Source organism: Trichechus manatus, unplaced genomic scaffold (genome assembly GCF_000243295.1).
Source record: "Trichechus manatus latirostris isolate Lorelei unplaced genomic scaffold, TriManLat1.0 scaffold00086, whole genome shotgun sequence".
NCBI classification, from domain to species: domain Eukaryota; kingdom Metazoa; phylum Chordata; class Mammalia; order Sirenia; family Trichechidae; genus Trichechus; species Trichechus manatus.
This window is the reverse complement of record NW_004444022.1, coordinates 10496296-10517247: the sequence shown is the minus strand read 5'-3', so window position 1 is coordinate 10517247 and position 20952 is coordinate 10496296. Positions and strand designations below refer to the sequence as shown.

General features: G+C 33.3%; 1 protein-coding gene across 14 annotated transcripts in view; it reads left to right on the top strand.

The window, feature by feature from the left end:
* Nucleotides 1-20952, top strand: part of USP15 (ubiquitin specific peptidase 15) — a 179031-nt gene that overhangs the window by 103817 nt on the left and 54262 nt on the right. For 11 of the 14 annotated variants that reach the window (XR_002824880.1, XM_023736122.1, XM_023736121.1 and 8 more), the window contains 2 exons: nucleotides 2875-2936; nucleotides 17789-17875. Coding sequence is in view for 12 of the 14 variants with exons in the window: in XM_023736122.1 (XP_023591890.1) it covers nucleotides 2875-2936; nucleotides 17789-17875 (149 nt within the window). In the remaining 2 variants the exon portion in view is untranslated. Of the gene's footprint in view, nucleotides 1-1028; nucleotides 1083-2874; nucleotides 2937-14024; nucleotides 14218-17788; nucleotides 17876-20952 lie in introns of those variants that run through there. The other 3 variants (XM_023736125.1, XM_023736123.1, XM_004381563.3) reach the window with 3 other exon arrangements.

Genomic DNA, 20952 nt, shown 5'->3' with positions numbered 1-20952 from the left:
AGAAAAGTATTAGCCCAAGAGACAGAAAGGGCCACATAAACCAGAGACTTCATCAGCCTGAGACCAGAAGAACTAGATGGTGCCCAGCTACCACCAGTGACCGCCCTGACAGGGAACACAACACGGAGTGCTGGATGGAGCAGGAGAAAGGTGGGGTGCAAAACTCAAATTCTAGTAAGAAGACCAGACTTAATGGTCTGACCAAGACTGGAGGAACCCAGAAAGCATGGCCCGTGGATTCTCTATCAGCCCAGAACTAAAACAATTTCTGAGGCCAACTCTTCAGACAGGGATTGGATGGGATTGTGGGACATAATGTGATACTCATGAGGAGTGTGCCTCTTAGCTCAAGTAGATTCTAGAGACAAAATGGGCAGCTTCTATCCGGAGGTGAGATGGGAACGCAGACAGGGTTAGGAGCTGGTTGAATGGACATGAGGAATCGGGTGGAAAGGAGGAGTTTGCTGTCACAGTATGGGGAGAGCAATTAGGGTCATACAACAATGTGTATATAAATTTTTGTATGCGAAAAAATAAAAAAAAAAAAGGAAACGTCAGATAATTTGATGTTCCTGATAGGCTGGCATTTATCATATTTCAGGTAAAAGAATAAATTATTTTACTAAGGAGAAGACTAAATATCCTTAAGGTCATTTAATCCTTTGAAATATGCCTGTGTTTCACAAACAGTTAAGTGCTCAACTACTAACAGAAATTTGGTGGTTCTAACCCACCTGGAAGTGTCTTGGAAGAAAGGCCTGGCAGTCTGCCCCTAAGAGGTCACAGCCTTAAAACCCTGTGGAGCACAGTTCTACTCTGCAAGGCATGGGTCTGCCGTTAGTTGGAGATGACTCGGCAGCAACTGGTTTGGTTTGGTTTTCAAAGAATCGACACTGAATTGTCCAGATTTGAGAAGAACTCTTTTCTGACTGATGATAAATGAACTAAACACCATCCTGGACTTTTTTTTTTTTTTTGAAGAAAAGTTTTCATTAAAAGTATTTTCATTAGAAATTGAAACAAAGATATGTTGTTGAAGTGCTTGCCTTCCCAAATGGGTGGACTTTTCTCTCTTCCTTTTTGTAAGTATCTTTGTATGTTCAATTCAAGTTAATTTTGAAACCTTTCTAAAAATATTTCCCTTTTAAGTTTCAACCTTAAGTAAAATTTTATTCAGAAAGTAGTGCATTTGAATAAAGGAATGAATTTTAACATCTTTGGTAGCTGTCAACATTAACATCTGTGGTTGTAAAAACTTGGATTTTTAATTATAAATACTACTAGGAATTAAGGTGTATAGTTAAACTTCAGTTATTTACTTGAGTCTTCCGTTTTAAAAGATCTTTTTTAAAAGAGAAACCATAAACAATTGTATTAAATGAATAACTTTGAAAATACCTAAGATTTCTTGTTTTATAGCTGATTTAAGTCTTCCAAATGACCATAAAGTTTGTGTGTATGTGTTTGTGAGAGAGAGACAGAGAGACAGGGTTTGTAGTTTATATGTAGACATTGCCATATTTATAGGTTGCAGTCAAGAAAAACTTTATTTGGGACTTAAAAATCATTCACTGAATTTAATTTTATGAATCTGTAAAAATATGTGAATACATGATAAGACTATATCAGAATGATAATCAGAAAACTGACGGTAATAGTTAAATTGTCTCTGGTAGGATAAGAGTGGAATGTGATCAGGGAGAAATCAGGATGGTAGGTACATTGTGCACTTATTTTTTATACCTTGTGCATACATTATATATGGTTTTTAAATGTGTGAAATGAAATATTAGTTTGCTTTTTAAGACAATTATGTTTTAATTAGCATGTTCTTTGAACAACATATTTCCATGAATTTTTTTTTTAATTAGTGTTTTATCGTATGTTACATGTATTCTGAAGCAAGCTTTTATTTTACATGGTTAGGATCCAAATGCCAATTTATAAATGGTCTGAAACATAAAGTCCACAAAAATATATTACCAAGCATATGTAGAGTAGGTTACAAAATCACAACTTTTAAGAAAAATAAACTTAATGAATCAGAACATACAGAATGCACTGAAATTTGTAATACCTTGAATTTATCCTGTCATATTGTCTATATTATAGTTTTCCCATGAAATTTAGATGTTAAATTAATTATTTTTGTTTAGTTTTTCTTTTCTGCACAAACTCCCCCATAGGAAAAACTAGAAGAAAAGCTTGTCTTTTCGACTAGAAAGTTGAGGAAGGATTGTGGGATATTTTAGAATAAAGGAAAGCTCTGCTTCAACCATGCTGCAATAGAGAACTTTAGTCTGGTACTCACAAATGTACCTATCATTTATAGATTAAAAGATTCTATACTTTACATAGTGATAAACACATAAAAATTTCAAAACCCCAAATTGTGTATTGTCTATAATTTGGAATTGTCTGTTGCACTGTTCCTCAATATTAGCATAACTGTTAGCAGAGTTAGCTAAGATCATATATCACTAAGTTTAACAATAGCTACAATTATTTATTGAACATCTGTTATTTGCACAGTACTATGTTACAAGCTACAAATGCAAAGAGATAGAAAATGTACTCCCTTGACTCACAGAATTTATATTTACTTGAATTGCACTTTCTTTACTAAAAGTCATAGAATAAATGATTTTCTTCATAGTTGACCTTGTTGCCTTCTCAGTGTCATTACTGACTACTTCTGTTTGAGATCTTTTTGTCTCCCTTGCCCACCTTTAGAACCAAAATGCAAATACCTCTTCACCTTGTCTATCATGTCCTTTAAATTATCAATCAGTTATTTAGTGTATTCAGCTAATCTTTAAAGCTATTTTAACTTCAGAATTGTAGAAAAACACTCTTTTATTGTTTTATTTGCAGGTGTTAGTGATAGAACAGAAAAATGAAGATGGAACATGGCCAAGGGGTTCTTCTACTCCTAAGTAAGTCCTCCCACTTTTTATGGCTTATTGTGTGATTTTGAGACCTTTGATGTCTGATATTGAAATCTAAAATGATAGAAGAACCTAATTGTACCATTCTGCAAAAATGTATGCCTTCTTCTTATTTTAATATTTTGTTCTTAGTATAGAATTTACCTCAATTTGTGCTTAAATTAATGTTATAAGGGCTTCCACTTCAAATCTATTTTATAATAAGGTTTGGTATAAATAAATGTTATAAATGAGAAGGTTACATTATCTAATACAATCAAATCACTTAACATTTTGTTCAGTTTTTTGAAGGTTTTTTTGTGATTTTTCTCAAGTATCTTAAGAGAATATTTTTTATCAAAATGAATTTCATGTGAAAATAAGATTTTTATTTATTTAAATAAGTGTTTTAGAATATAAAAGCACAAACACTGATAGAGGGGTATGAGTTGCTTTTGATGATAAATGAGGGAAGAAAGAACAGGAATCTTTTTCACTGTTTTAGAATAATCAGATCCACAGTCCACTATCGAAAACACTTAGAGCGAGTTGTGTTTCAACATTCAGATTTTATAGATTTTTGAGAAGTAATGTAGTATATATACCACCTATTATTGTAATATTTCTGTGGAGCCTAAGACAGCACTGTATAGTCAAACACATTAATATTTTCTCAGCAAAATATTCACACTAAGTGGGATGACGTTTCAGATTTTTTAATAAGGGATTGCAAAGCTGTATTTCTTAAATCGTTAAAATAATGACTCTTAATGAATTAGAAATAATTTAGTAATTGCAAAGTAGCACATAAAAGAGAACAAATGTCTGGTACTTAATTTTCCTTAAAACTAAAATGTACGTTTAATAAGTGGTTCTGTATCTTTTCTGTCTTGTATTTTCTTTTAAATTTTTTATGAAAATGTTCCTAAGTGTATTAATTACATGGAGGTGATTTTTATTCTTAACCTACTTGGTTGGATGCAGTACAAGGGGAAAACTTAATGTAAGAAGAAGATAATAAAAGCATGTGGGTTGAATCATAGATTTTATGACTGATGAAGTGTTGCAAGTTAGGAGGATTTTCATTTTGAATATTAACATTTAGACTTTTGATCAGAACCCCTGTTGTTTTTTCAGCTTATGTTTAGATTGATATATACTTGCTGTATCTTTATATAATTTTTGAAATTACAAAGTCACTTGTTAATATAGAAGTACCATGAGTTCCAAAGACTGAGAAATCTTTCTACGTGAAATTACTGATTTTCACATGAAAAATGAAACTACTTACGTATTTTCTTTTATTATCTTCTCCCCTATCTTCTAGCATATCATTTTCATTTACTCAAACAACTATAGCACTTGCTTTATGTAAGAGAAAACAGTTTGTTAATATAACAGCTAACAAACCGTACACATGTAATAAATACTGGTGAGTGAAGATTTACTAAACTAGAGATGCACAGAACTATAACAAAGAGTTCCAGCCCTCACAAGTCTACTAGTTTAGTAGATAACCCAAATATTAAGGGATGAAAAGTTGTGTCCATTCACTATAAAATGTAAGAAATACTATATAGCTATATGTCAGAAATCACCAAATGATAGCTTATTAGAATACAAAAAAAATTTTTTGATGATGATTGCACCTGTATATGAAAAGACTTTCAGAAAACTATGATTAAAAGAGAATTCACCTAACTTAATAAAGTTTGTATACCCAAAATTTGTAGCAAACATTGTATTTAATTGAGAAATATCAAATGTAACCCAATTAAGAGTATAAGATAAGAAAAAAGAGATAAAATCCACTATTTGCTTGTGATACAGTCATCTACATAAAATCCATAAACACTCAGCAAACTACTAGAAGTAATGAGAAAACTGAGCAAGATTGTCCAATATAAGATTAATTGCTAAAAATCAGTGGTTTTCTTTCTCTACCCAAAGATCAGCAAGTTTTTTCTAGTAAATAGTTTTGGCTTTACAGACCGTATGGTGTCTTTCACAGCTACACTTCTGCTAATGTAGGATGAAAATAACCATAGACAGTATGTCAACAAGTGGACATGACTGTGTATCAATAAAACTTGATTTACAAAAACAGGTGATGCCCTAGACTTGATCTGTGAGCTATAGATTTTCAGGAGCCCTGGTGGCGCAGTGGTTAAGAGCTTGGCTGCTAATTAAAAGGTTGGCAATTTGAAACCCACCAGCTGCTCCTTGGAAACCCTATGGGGCAGTTCTGCTCAACCCCTGCTTATGACATTGGTAACTCATGTAGAAAATAGTGTAACAAAATTAACCTAATTAAGAATGCTTAAAACTTTTCTGGGAAAAAATTTTTAACTTTATTAAAAGACAAAAGATGATCATGGACCGTATCACTTACCGTAGTAATACCTGTTTTCTCTAAGTCTATCATGTCAGTGCCTCCCATTCAAAATTCTACCTTGATTTTTTTTTTTTTTTACAAACTTGACACACTCATTCTAAAATGAATTTAAACTAACAAAGGTGCAACGTTAGCTACGTCACTTTTGATAAGAGTAAAGAGCACTTGACCTGCCAGATAATGGACTTAACAAAGCCATAGTAATAAAATCAGTTATGATGCTAGCAAACAAAAACAAATAGACTGGAATAAATAGTGAGCTCAGAAAGACTCATGTGTATTTGAGAACGTGATATATGGAATGTGGCACCACTAGGTAGTAAGGAACAGATAGGTTACTTAAAGCAGGATACATACTTAGATTTTATTAGGAAAACTAGATATTTGGAGAGAAAGAAAGCTGGATGACTGCATTACATATTACATACAAAGACACACTCCAGAAGGATGAAAGACACAAATAAAAAAGGTAAAGCTATAAACTAATACAAGAAATCTGGGAGAATATTCTGTGTCATAGGGATCACAGAACATAGTATGAAAACTTGATGGATTTGGTTACATCCAAATTAAGGCTTTCTTTTAAAAGAACCATATACAAAGTAAGATGTCAGCTTTGAACATCTAAAACCTGCAGTGGAATAATACCTATGATATATAAGAAATTGCTATAAACTAACAGAAACAAAGAAAAAAACTTTGGAAAAATAGGCAAAGGATATGAATAGACAAGTTTACAGAATGGGAAGCCCAGGAGCTGACAGGTAGATGAGGAGATGTAAAAACTCATAGTATTTAGAAAAGTGAAATTTAAGAAAAATGAGTTATAACCTTTCACCCATCAGAATAGCAAAAATTATAAAGGTTGCCAAATGTTGAGTAGGATGTAGGAGAAGTTTTATGCACTGATGATGGGAGCGTAAACTCGGACCACCATTCTGTAAGTCAGGCAGTATTTAATTAAATTGGGAATACTTTATGCTCCCTGACCTAGCACTCGTAATTCCAGGTATATTTCTCAGAGGAATTCTTGTGCAGGCCTTGAGGAGATATTCCTTGTAGCTGCATTGTTTGTGGTAGGGGGGAGTTGGAGGCAGCCTAGCTAACTATCCATCACTGGTAAAGTGAGTCAGAAAAATGAAGTGGTTGTATACTGTGAAATGCTGTGCAACAGGTAGAATTAAAAATGAAGGTATCTTTAAAACTGGATAAAGCTTTAAAATGTACAGTTGAGGTAAAAAATAAAAACAGAATGAAATTTATAATTCAGTACCATTTATGTATATTTATAATGTAGAACGTCTTACATAAACATGTAATATTTAAGGACAGAGAAAGCACTTACAGGGGAGAGAAATAGGAATAGAGATTACCGAAGAAAATAAAAGAAACAAGTTTGAGGAATTACCATTTGATTTTATTTTTATGTGTATAGTTTGAAGCAAGGATGCAGAATGCCTTTTCTGGGTGAATGCCAGCCCCCCCCCCCCAAAAGAAGTGGAGTGTCTGTGTATTCACTGAAGTCACGTTATAAGCAAATTTAACTTAGGCAAATTCAGCTGCAGCAGAAGGCATGTAATTTATGTCCTTAAAAAGAAATTTCAAGATATTATGATACAGAAAATGAGCCCTGGTGGTATAATGTAAGTTAATCGCTGGACTGCTAACCGAAAGATCAGCGGTTCAAACCCACTAGCTGCTCCACAGGATAAAAGACCTGGCGATCTGCTCCCATAAAGATGATAGCCTAGAAACCCTTTGGGACAGTTCTACTCTGTCACATAGGGTCGCTATGAGTCAGAACCACCTCGACAGCACATGACAACAAGATACAGTACAGCCCTATTTTATATCTGCCAGGAGACAACCAGGGGCTCTCAAGATGGCATGAAGATGCTAGTTCTAATAGACATTAGTAATCTGGGATCTGTCGGGCACTCTTAACTGCTTAGCACTTAACCAGTTTCTACCTAGAGAGTCAAAAGCTGAGGAAATATCATTGAAAGCTATATATTATGGTGATAGACGGATAACCTGGAGAGCTTGTTAACCAGTTTTCTAGGCCCTGCCCCCAGAGTTTCTTATTCAGTAAATCTGGTCAGGGCTTATAAATATTCATTTCTAATACACTCTTAGGTGATGCTCAGACTGCTTGTCTGAGGACCACATTTGGAGAACTACTGTAAATAATGTTTCTTAACATACACTGAATAGACCATAGGCAGCAACTTTGAGGGTTCCCGCTCCAGACTAATTGAATACAAATCTTTATGGTGGGCCCAGGAATCTGCGTTTTAGGTGCTTCTTATGAACACTAAAATGTAAGAACAGCACTACAATAGGCATATACTCACTTAGAGAATGTATGTGAGTATCATACTTGACTTTTTATACCACTAAAAACAGAAGAACTTAAGTGCTCTGAAAGTCTTAAAATTGTACTAGGCCCATTTTGATCTGAGTTGAGATCATGTATCCTCAGCTAAAGTATAAATTTTTGGGCTACTTGATTAAGAAGAAATGTTGAATATGCAAAAATGTTAAGAGTAAAAGATAATCTTGTTTAAAACATGTAGTCCTGTAGTTATGAAAAAAAATCTTTTTAATTAGCACCCTGAAACAACCCAGTCTATGTTAGAAATCTAAGAGAACCTACTTCAAAAAAAAACTTCACTCCAAAGTTTTTATCTGTATTTTTCTGCTAGATATTAAGATAATTTGAAATTTTCATGTTTATATTCATGTTATATTTTATACTCTAGTTTTTTCAGAACTTACATTTCTAATTTAGTTTCTAAGCATCTAATTTCTTATAACCTCTCAAAAACGTGATCTTTTCTAAGGATATCTTTGAAAAGGTTTTCTTCTATACATTTTTTTTCTATTCTCTTAAATTTGACCATTTATTTTCCAAGGACATTGGCATTGGGGGATAATCTAATTATTAGATTGAAGATGTATGACTAGTTAAATCTTGTATTTCAAAATACCAGTTTTAAAGTAACATTTGCAGGAGTTCCTAAAGAGAGAAGAAACCTACATCAGTAGGTTAACCCTTAATTTACCAGAAAATTACTTTTAACTAATTTCTTTATTCCTTAGCCATGAATTCTAACTAAGGTACAACTTGATTAAATTTTGATGAAATTATACTATTAATTTTTTTCTGTATGGTTTCATTTAGGTATAATTGTAACTGCTTATGAGGGTGGCATAAAAATTTAATTCAGACATTTTCAATAATTACTCAAAAAATATTGACAAAAAACATGTGGTTAGGTATTTGATGAAATAAGGGTTGTTATTTTGAAGAAACAGTTTTTCATAGACTAGAAAACATGCAGAGAAGAATCAACTAGATAAGGCATGAGAGGCTGAAACAAAATCAAATGGAAAACCGAGCCAATGGTTCTTACTCATACATTGTCCCTCTGCCACCTGTGTTATTCTGATTAACAGAATTCCAAATTGATGACTGAAACACTAAGTATAAACTTAATCTAGTTGCCATAATAGTATTTTTACAGCACTGTCCCTGAGTGCTCTGCTTGGAGAGAGGGAGTTATAAATAAAACCACTGCAGACTACTTTTCGATAAGGATAAATAACATCTAGATGACTCTGTAATATTTTCGTTTTTGTTTTACACCATCTGTATACATATTGTACCTGCTTAAATACAGGTAGAAAATCAACATGTACTTCTTGGAGTATTTTAGGGAGTAATTATTAAGCTTAATTTGTACATGTAACTTTAAGGTTAACTGTATAAATGGATTCAAAAATGGTGCATAGGCTTATTTGGTTAAAAATGATTAAAATGCATATTAGGAAACTTACCACATGAAATGTTGATTTCATTTTAGCCATTAATAATTTGTACTGACACTTTTTAAGTATTTATAAGCATGATCGTTTCTGCTTATCTGAAACATTAGTAGATTTGGTTATCAACAGTTCTGTTTTAGGTATTAGAAGAGGTTTGGTTATCATAGGTAACAGAAAATCAACTCTAAAGTTTTTATATTTATTACCAATTTTAACCTTGTTCAGATACTGGAAGTGGGAGGTTTAGGTAGTTTTGGCTTGTGCAAGTTGAGAGGGTGGTTTAAGAGCCAGCTTTTCATTCTTTGTCATTCATTCATTTCCTTGTATCTTAATAACACCAGTCTGCAATTTTAAATGCAATCTATAAGCTATAAATCCAGGGTAATATTCCAAAATCTACAACTTACTGTCATTTTTAAAAGACATTTAGAACCTTTTAAACTCTTCTGTGTCTCATTTTATCTTGTTCTTATTATTATTCTCATTAAGAAACACACGTACAGTGGCTTTTTCTGAGTTTGAAGTAATGGCACGTCCAAACAAAAGTAACTAGAATTCAGTTAAAGATATGGAACCAAAGCTTGGAGTGTAATGATAAAGGCAGTTGTGCAGTCATATTCCTGGAAGGGAAAATTAAAAGCATATATGAATTATCAAAAATGCAGAGATCCGTATACTAAGCCTGAAGGGGTGTTCCTAAGAAATGGCGTAGGACAGGAAGATCAAATAAAAAGAGTGATCATGAAGGTTCAGGAAAACTTGAATCCCATTTTATCACAGAGGCCAAGGGAAAAGAGCTTTTAGAAGAAAGAGAAGGGTTAGCAGTGCTAAATGATGCAGAGAAAGGGGGAGGCGCTACAAGGGTCAATGCACTTGACCATTGGAGACCATTGTTTAAACCAGCCTGTGGTATTCAACAGTATGATAGGAATGAGAAATAGATAACAAGCAAAGAGGGGATGAATACGCTGGTCAGAAAATGGAACAACTGGTATAGCCCACTTATGAAATGTATTGAAAGAAGAAAAATAAGATAATGGTTGATTGGAAAAGCAGGATTTCCAGAGTGCGAGAGAAACTATGATATAAATCTTTTTGTTATTTATATAAATATGCCACTTTTTAGGTCATTGTTACCTAAATGTAAAGGCATCATATTAATGATAGAATAAAATCTATATGCACTACTATTTACCAGTGAACTGTTTTTTTGTTATTTTAGTTGTGCAAACTCCAAAACCTTTTTTGGAAATGCTTATGCATGCACATAAACACACTTCCGCATAACTCTGTACTTTGAGGTTTCTTGATTTAATAATCATTGAGATCTTGAGTGTGTATGCAGATTATCTTTTCAAAGTGCACATAGATTAAACAAGTCTTTTCCATATCTGAAACTTCTCCCTACTTTCTGTTGTGGAAAGATAATGTGTAACTTAGTACCATTTCTCCAGGTTTTAGCACAAAGAGCTTGATCACAGTCAAGTTCATTAACCAGTGTTAAATTCAATATTTAATAGCCATTTCCAAATTTAATTGAAGTTAGAAAATGTAGGTAGTATATTACACACGTAAATGAATGTGATTTAAGTCTAGAATTCTCATATAGATGTTTGGTATTTGCAGGTACTTGCAAGTAATTATTGGATACTCGCTATCATTCTCTCTCCCCTGCTTTGTTCTAGAAAGGATTTAAGCAATTTACTGTAACACATATATATCAAGAATAGTTATATAGACAGAAACAGAAATCAGCACAAAGGGAAAATAAATATAGTTGCAATATGATAAAATCAGAGGTTAAATTAGTTGGTAGGAGCAGTAACGGCCTTTGCAGCTATTAAAATTATCTGCAAATATGTGGCCTTTGTTTGGATCCTGGTTCAAACTAACTATTTGAAGGGAGATAGGGGAGTGATACTTCTGAGACAATTGGGAAAGACTGAACATGAACTGGGTATTAGATTGGGACTGATAATAGTATGTGGTGATAGAGATACATGCTATCGTATTTATAGATGAATTTATAGATGTCTGGTGTTTGCTTTAAAATAGTTCATCAAAAAAAGGGGGATGAGGGGACTACAGATAGAAAAAGAATGGCAAGATGTAATTTTTGAAGCTGAGTGACATTGTGTAAGGGTTTGTGTATGTTTCAGTTTTTTATCATGAACAGTTTACAATAAAAATGTTTTACAGGTTTGGTGCTGAGATTGATAACCGTTGAGGAAAAGTGACTGTGATTTCGTTTTTTAAAAAATGGAATGTTTTATGTCATACTCTGTATAAAATTAAGCAGTCAAAATAAGAAAAACAATAAAGCTATGAAAAGCAGTGTGCATGCAAATTCCCTTAAGTTTGCCTTTCTGTATCTTAATTACCTCACCTTCTGCCTGGCATATAGAAGGCACACAGCAAATGTGTGCTGAACTGTGTTTCACAACAGTAAAAGTGTTTATTAAAATTTTCTTTTTCTTGAAGAACTTACCTCAGAAGGATTGCTAGAAATGGGGAAAACTTTTGATCTTGTTTTTTTAATATTTTTTATTTTTAGTATTAGATTTCATAAAGTTGTTTTATAATGTCAAGTTTAAAAATAACTTTAAAAATCATAATTGTTTTGCTATATCTGTATTCAGATTTAGTTTCTTTATATTTTGGTTACTCAATGTGGTATTAAATTTTCATGTGTTAAATATTCAGTTAACTTACCAAGAGCAAGCAGTGTTTTTGTATTGAGGTAAGAAGCTCAAGTATTAACTTAGACTTGAATTGCATGCCTTTAGGTAAAACATAGTGGACATAGGGAAATTCATATGCTACAAACATTGAATTATCAGGGATCAGGTTTGATTTTTTTTCTTAATGAAACCACCACAACTAAATTGATGAGTTTTACCTTTTTCAGTAGTATTTAAGAGATGAATCACTGCCTTATAATACACCTATCCCAAACTAACCCAAATTAGTTTAACACTAGATAAATAGCTTATATCCAGTCTGTGTGTAATATTGTTTTTTCTGTACTTACTCTAGAATACCACTAGAACAGAATTGCTAATGAACAGGGTAATTTTCAAATTACATCAAAGAAAGAGAGCTAAAGGACTCAGGTTATGATTCACAGAATGATTATTCTCTAAAGAACTTGAAATTAACTCTGTGTATATTAGCTAGATTGAGCTTTGTGTATTCTAGGTCAGAAGTTAAAATCAGAATAGATAAATGATCTAACTGGTATCCAAGGACTGTATTCATTCATCAGTAATGCCTGTAACAGTATTTAAAAAGTGTTGTCACAATTCCCGTTTACCTGTGACCACATCTCTCTGATCTTGCTATTTAAGGGCAATCTCTCTACCTATGTATTTATCTCAATGCTTCCTAACCAGTAACCAGTTGCTGCTGAGTTGGTTCCAACTCACGGCGACGCTCTGTGTGTCAGAGTAGAACTGTGCTCCGTAGGGTTCTTGACAGCTGATTTTTCAGAAATAGATCACCAGGCTTTCTTCTGAAGTGCCTCTGGGTGGACTCGAACCTTCAACTTTTTGGTATGCAGCTGAACACATTAACTGTTTGCACCACACAGGGATTCCCAATACTTCCTAGACCTTGCTTTTTCTTTCATTGTCTCCTCTTGTACATATATAAATTCCTAATATACTGTCACACATAATAGTAGACACTCATTTAACACTAATTCATTCGTCTTTTTTCCAGCGTCATTTTTCCCCCAGCCTATAAACATAAACAGGTGTCTCCCATCTTTAAAGAAAAAACTAAAACCACAGACTTCCTCCAAATACTATTTTTTAGCTTTTCTTCCTTTGACAGCCCGTGTCTTTAAAGAAAATACACTTACTCTTCTTTGCCACCCACTCAGAATTTTACATTCTTTTTTCTCAGCCAGTCTGCTTCCACTCTGAACCTCCTTCACCCACCACCAAAATGCTCTTTCCTGAAATTACCGGTGACGTCTTTATTTTTAAATATTTGTTAAAGAGTGCTAGAAGTTTTAATTTATTTGATCTCTCTTTATCACTTCTTTTTTGTTCACTGTCTCCTAAAGAATTTCTTTTAATTTGAATACATGACACCACATTCTTTCAAGGACAGTTCTTACCTCTCTGACCAATCATCTGTCTGACTGACTTTCTTCTTCTCTGGGAGGCTGCCACATTTGGTTGTTTGGGTTATGTACAGCTCTAAAGCGCATCATTCACATTATAGTCTATATGAATAGCCCTTCCTGGCAGTGTACGGTGTACAACTTGCATTGGTATTCCACAATTTCTGTCTGAGGACCTGTTCTATTATACCATAGTAGATGCTCAAAACCAGTGGATGGACTCTATTCTAATCCTCTCCCCCAGCTCAAACTGACGTAAATGTGCCAGTCTGTATGTCTAGCCTAGAACTCTCTTTTGAATTCTAGACCCATATAGATAGATGATTACTAGATATTATATGACTGTCATGTAGGGCTTACCATGTCAAAAGTGAATTGAAAATCTTTTTACCCTAATTTCTCCCATCCCTCCAACCTAAACTATCCATTTCTCATATTTCCTATTTCAGATGCCATCTCAGAGTCATCTTAAGGTTGTCCTTCAACCTCACTCTCAATTAATTAGTCAGCAGTTCTTGCAGATTCTGCCTGCTAAACTTGACTTTTTCAAATGTTTTGATCTCAATACTCCTTTACATTCTTAAAAATTATTCAGGACCCAAAGAATTTCTGTTTATGTGGGAAATATCTATTTATTTATAAATAACATATTAAACCATTATAGTTTGACAAAAATAACATTTTTTGTGAAAAAATAATTATTTTCCAAAACAAAGAAAAATTAGTGAGAAGAGTAACACTTTCACATTTTTGCAAATTGCAAATTTCTTTAATATCTGGCTGAATAGAATACTGAATTCTTTTATCTGCTTCTGCATGTACTCAATTGCAATATGTTGTTTGGATTGAAGTACATGAAGAAAATTCAACCTCGCACAGATGTGTGGCTGGAACAGGAAGGAGCATTTTCAGATAACTCATACGACATCAAAACTAAGGTAGTTAAGTCTTAAAGGTTATTTGCAATATGGGACATGAAACCGCATCAATTAATTTTTTATACTGTTATGTTAAAATTTTTAATGATTTTATAGCTTCATGCATTAGTTCATTTGGAAAATACTGGTTCACTGAGTTGTGCAGATCTTCAAAATGTTAACAAATTTATTATACAGTATTTTTTAAAAGTCCCTGAGTAGTACAAACAGTTAACATGCTCAGCAGCAAATGGAAATGTTTGAGGTTTGTGTTCACCCATTGAAAACTCTATGGGGCACAGTTCTACTCTTACACTCATAGGGTCACAATGAGTCAGAACAGACTCCATGGCAACTGGTTTCAGTTTTTTTTTAAATCACATTTGTTAAAACACTGCCAAACTCATGAGAAAAGTCTGTTGGGAAGCTATCAAGCTCATGGTGGCAGAGTTAAGTTTTTGCTTGATAGCTTCGTGGGTTTTTTTTTGATAGCTCAAATTTTTATCATTGGCAGCAAATACTTTCAGTGGTGTTCATTGAAGTGACAGTCCCCCTTCATTCATTTTTGAGAAAATGCCTGCCAGATATCCAAGTCTGAATAGTTTGTCAGTTGTTCTTTTTATATAAAAGAACGTATCATGTGAAAATAATGGCTAGTTCTTTTGCAGTTCAAGCAATTGCACAAGTCGTTTTACTCATAACAACCAGTATATTTCCTGGATACACTACCTCACATTTAAGGCTGATACCCCAGCTATTTTGCTTCAGTAACGTTTCTTTCACCTTTGACTGTTAACACAAGTCCCCACTGGAGGGCAACAAATATTTTTAGCAGGAAAAGTAGGGTCCCAAGAAACCTGAGAGCTGGAAAAAGTAGGTGGGATACCGTATGTCTCACAGGTCATGAAAGGGTCAAGATTTAAGAAAATCAATAACTTTTATTAAGTAAAACTTTTAAAGTGAAACTGACTTTTTTCCTCCTGTGGGGCAGTGAAGAATACAGTGATACTGGTATAGTTTGGTGCTACTGCTTTAATCCATGCTTAAACCAAACCAAACCAAATCCATTGCCATTGAGTCAATTCCAACTCATGGCAACCCCGTGTGTTTCAGAGTAGAACTGCTCCATAGGGTTTTCTTGGCTGTAATCTTTATAGAAGCAGATCACCAGGCCTTTCAGGGCACCACTGGTTGGGTTAGAACCGCCAATCTTTAGATCAGTAGTCAAGCACAAACCGTTTGCACCACCCAGGGACCTGAGTCCCATCATCTTTTCTGCACCATCAATGCAAATATCCACCCAGTGAAAGAGACCAGATAACATTTAAAAAGCACCTTATTTATGAAAATAGTTTTAATCTCAGGAACCCCCTGAAAGGAGGCGTTAGAGTGTACTTTGAGAACTTCTTCCTGAACATCCAAGACTTGTTGCCCTTGCCCACTCCACTGTCTTAGCTCCAACCTTTATTCCCACTTTTGTTAGTTTTATAAGCTCCTAACTGATCTCTCAACTTTTAGTCTCTTCTCATCTTCATGAGTTATCTTTCTAGAATACAACTCTGATTATGTTGGTACACTATTAAAATTATTTGATATGTCCCAGCACAGTAGGATAAATCCAGGTTTCTTTATAGAGCAAGTTGTTGTTAGTTGCCATCAAGGCAATTCTGACTCATGGCGACCCCATGTGTGCAGAGTAGAATTGCTTCATAATATCATGCCTACTATCTACTTGCCATTTTTTCAGCCAAACTGAGTTTATTTGTAGTTCACTAAACACATCATAGTTTCTTCAGTCCCATACGTTTGCGTGTGCAGTTTTTTCACCTGGACTACTCTCATTTCTAGTTCCCAGCCACCACCCTGACTGTGCCCATCATTTTAAAATCACTTCATGTTACTGCCTGGGCAGTTAGGTATTCTTCATATGGACTCCCACAGAATTTTATATTAAACTTTGTTATAACACTTATGTTGTATTGTACTTATTTGGCTTATGTATCATTTTCCCCATTAGATTGTGAGCTGTTTGAGGTCAGAAACTGTCATTTTATTCCCAGTACTTAGCAAGAGCAAAGCAATAGTAGTCATTCAACCAATGTTTGAGTCTTTGGATGAGTTTCATAGAAACTGCTATGAAAGTACAAAATAAATCTTTGATATTTCATTTTCTTCCTTATTTTACTATCCTTAGGTAGAGTTACTAATGATTAGTAAAATGAGCAAAAAGTGATTAGAACAAAATGCATATAAACCTCAGCCGCTTTATTGGATAAAGTAATAAATCTTTTATTTCCATAATTATAAATAAGATTCAGGGGAACACTTCAGATATATATGTGTTCCTTGAAAGTTGTAATGAATGAAATTTTGAAAAATCAACCTTCTTAATTCATTATAACTCAATCTCTAATAAATTTTTTTTTTTCTAATTTAGAATTCCTAGCTTGGAGGCAAAAATGGCAGGATATTTCTATATGTACTAATATTTTAAAATTAGTACTTTAAAATAATGAGATTATTGAAATTGATTTTTAAATATGTTCTCTGTATTTAATATTTCTAAAACTTGGTTGTATTTTGTGTTGTGAGCATACAGTAAAATAAATCTTTTAAAGAGACCTGTCAGAAGGGCACCAAAGTAGAAGTCCACTTATCTTAATGTAATCTACCTATATACAGCCTGTATCAGCAGAAATAGCCTCTGCTAAAGAGGAAGATAAATATTTACCAAAATTCCTTACTGTATAGAACTTCAAAAGATAAATATAAGTTTTTTTTTATATGTAGGGAAGTTTATTATCCACGATTTATCCTGTGTAATGCATTGCAAGTAGTGTATTTAGTAAAATTCAGATTACCTAAAAGCAAAGGAAATAATTAAATCTTTCAGAGACCTTTAAGTACTTTAAATAATCATTTCTTTATAATGGGTTAATTCATTATACCCTATGCCTTTAAAGCATATTTGTTGATTAAAAATCTTTAGTAATTGTAATTTTTTAAAAAAGATTCTGAATTAGTGAGATATATATTATATAGCCAGACTTACGTCTTTTCGGTTTTTTCAGAGATAACTTTTGGCCAAAAATTACTTCTTGGGATTATGTTTGGGATTCTCTTACACTATTCTATCTCACGTTGCCTTAAATTTTTAGATTTGGTAACATTCTCAAATCATTGTCAGTGTTGTGTATAATTAGAATGCCATGATAGTGAGAAAGTAGATTCCTTTTACATGTTTCCTTAAAAAAAATTAATATTTTAAATTCCATTGACTTATAGAAATTATTGGTTGTAAATGTTAGCAGTGGTTACCTGAATTCAGAATTGGGTGTACTGGGTGTATAATATCAAAGTGCATATTTAATTTGATAAATTTTACTTGAAAATAGTTCCCTTTTGTACTATGTATATGAAAGAATTCACTGGAAATTGGAAACCGAAGGATATATAGTTATTTTGCTCATTAATCTGTTTTCTAGCATTCATTTACTACATTCATTGTCATCTGTTGGTTCTTTTCTTTATTTCATAATTACTTTCAAAATTCAGCATTTTTATCTAATTTAACATTTTCATATTTTTAAAGGTCCCCAGGTGCATCCAATTTTTCAGCTTTACCAAAGATCTCTCCTTCATCTCTATCAAATAATTATAACAACATCAACAACAGAAAGTAAGCACTGTATCTTAAAAACTCTTTGTTTAATTGATCGCCCTATTGTGGTTGCAAAAAATCTCTTGTATCTAAAATTTAGGATAAAAGTCTTAATGCATTAAAATTGGGTTCCTTTTCAATTACAAGTCAGTTCTACAAGACAGAAAACACCGTTATAAACTTCTTGATTTAATATATATACTACAGTAGTTTGCTAAAATGAAAATAAAGCACTTTCAGAATTTTACATTCTAAACACAAATTACTGGAATATAATGTATTTGTTAGAATCAGTCAGCTTTGTAGGAAGAATATAAAGTTCAGGTGCCGTTTTAGAATTAGATTTGTTATCACCTACAATATGTAGTATTTCTTAAAAGTGTACATCAGTGATTCTCAACTAGAAAACACACAAAAATTTTTGTTTCTCAAAAAGAAGTGACTTTTTATTAAAGATGTTCAGAAAAACAATTCCCTTGCCCCATCATGAATAACATTCAGAATCTTGGAATTATAAAAGTTATGTGAAAGTATATGCTATGTTACTATAAGAAAAATGGTTGTAAATCAGTTGGGCTTCACTATAACATCTAATTATAGACGTATTGGGAGTCCCTGGGTGGTGTAACAGCTAACACGCTGGGCTGCTAATGGAAAGGCTGGAGGTTTAAGTCCACACAGAGTCTCCTTGGAAGAAAGACCTGTTGATCTACTTCTCAAAAATCATCCACTGTAAAACCCTATGGAGCACAGTTCTACTGTGACACACATGGGGTCGCCATGAGTCAGAATCAACTCCACGGCAGCTGGTTCTGTTTATGGATATATTACCTTGAAAACTGGCGTGATTTTTATTTTATTGAAAAAACCAAACCCTTCACTGTCAAGTCGATTTTGACTCATCGCAGCCCTACAGGACAGAGTAGAACTGTCCCATAGGGTTTTCAAGGTGTGGCTGGTGAATTTGAGCTGCCAACCTTTTGATTAGCAGCCAGTCACTTAGCCACCAGGGCTCCAAATGAGAGGATTAGTCTAACTAAATACTACAACCACTAAGAATTTAAACATTATAGTACTGATCCAAGAATATACCTACAGATCAGTAGGACAGCCCTGAAGCATACCTTTGTATAGAAAAGAATTTAATGTAATCTGAAAGCATTCTAGACTCATGGAGATTGGGTAGATTATTCAGTAAATGTTGTTAGGAAAATTGGATTGCTATTGAAGATTTCTCTTTAGAACTTTTAAGTCCAAGATAATTATCAGGCATATAAAAATTAAAAGGCAAATAAATGGAAAAAAAATTTGCTACAAATTACAAATAAAAGGTAACTATCCTTAATATATCAGACTTATAAAAATCAGTAAGAAATTTTCTAAGACAACTAGAAAAATGGACAATGGCACAACCATTTGACTTAGCACATAATAAAAATAAGGCAATAAAAGTAAGGAATTAAAAACATAAAAAACTATCCACTTTCTCCTACCTCAGTCACATTGGGAAAAATTAAATGTTGTCTATTTTTGTAAGGATTCTGTTTTAGTGGTTGGAGTGTTAGCACTACTTTTCTAGAAAAGAGTGTGGCAGTATGTATCAGGATGGTTTAAAACATTTGTACCCTTATTTCAGTAATTCATAAAAACGATATGTATACCATAGTATAATAAACATTACATTGCAGTGTAATAGTGAAATACTGAAAAACATCATGAATATCCAAAATTACATTCTAGTGTATTCTCTTCTACTTAAAAATGTGTATTTGTAGTCAAAAAGAGTGAAAGAAAATATCCCCCTATAATACAATTTGTATTTTATATGATATCTTTCAATTATATTTATCAAAACTAATTCCTTCATAGTAGATAAAATATCACTTGTGTTTCTACCAGTTGCACATGGCTCCCACGTTTACTGTGTAAGAATTCAGATCCAAGTATAACATGTATTTATAGTCATTCTTTGGAGAAATTTTTTACATTGAATATAGACTATATTTTGACCAGAGTCGCCGTATTACTATATGTTGTCTAGTGTGTTTGTTTTTGTATTATTTCTCTCACATAATGAAAAATATGACAGTACAGTCTTACCTCAAAACCTCTGAGTACAGCAAATATTAAGAGACGAGTTAGAGTCTTAAGTTTAGAACATGATTAACTAATGATTCTACTCCTATGACTAGAGTATATTTTTAGCTATTTATATTTCTCTAGTTTAGGTACTACAACGAGATTTTAATAGCAAATAGCCAGTGAGGTACCATGCTGTCATCATCATTTTGAGTTAAAAAGTTAACTATGTATTGACTGCCTTTCTTAATAGGGAACACAATTTAAATGTCCGTGAAATAGAAAGCATTGGTTGTTTTTGTTTTTGCTTTAAAAACTTGAATTAAAAATACCGTCATTATCTAAACAAAATATTTCACATTGAATTTATATTTTAACTTTCCATTCAACTTGTGAAAATACCTAAGTAGCAGCTTAAGATTTCAGATGGAAATAAGCATAGTTTCTAATTAAAAGTATGTAAAATAGGTTTTGACCATTTTAGATTTTTTTTTTTTCATTCAACAAGTATTTTGTTGTTGTTGTTGTAGTTGAATGAAGATTACATTTCAAGTTAGTCTCCCATACAAAATTTTATACATACATTGTTACGTGACCTTAATTGCTCAACCCATTCTGCAACAGCAGACTCCTCTTTTATGCCCTTGATTCCCCATGGCCATTCAACCAGCTTCTAACCCTCTCTGCCTTCCCCTCTCACCTCTGGACAGAAACTGCCCATTTGGTCTCTTGTATCTACTTAACTAAGAGGCACACTCTTCACGAGTATCACTATATGTCCCACAGTCCAGTCCAATCCCTGTGTAAACAGTTGACCTCGGAAATTGTTTTAGTTCTGGTCTGCTTACTAGAATTTGAGTTTTGCACACCACCTTTCTCCTGCTCCATCAGGGACTCTCTGTTGTGTTCCCTGTCAGAACATTCATTGGTGGTAGCCAGGCACCATCTAGTTCTTCTGGTCTCAGGCTGATGAAGTCTCTGGTTTATGTGGCCCTTTGTGTCTCTTGGGCTAATAC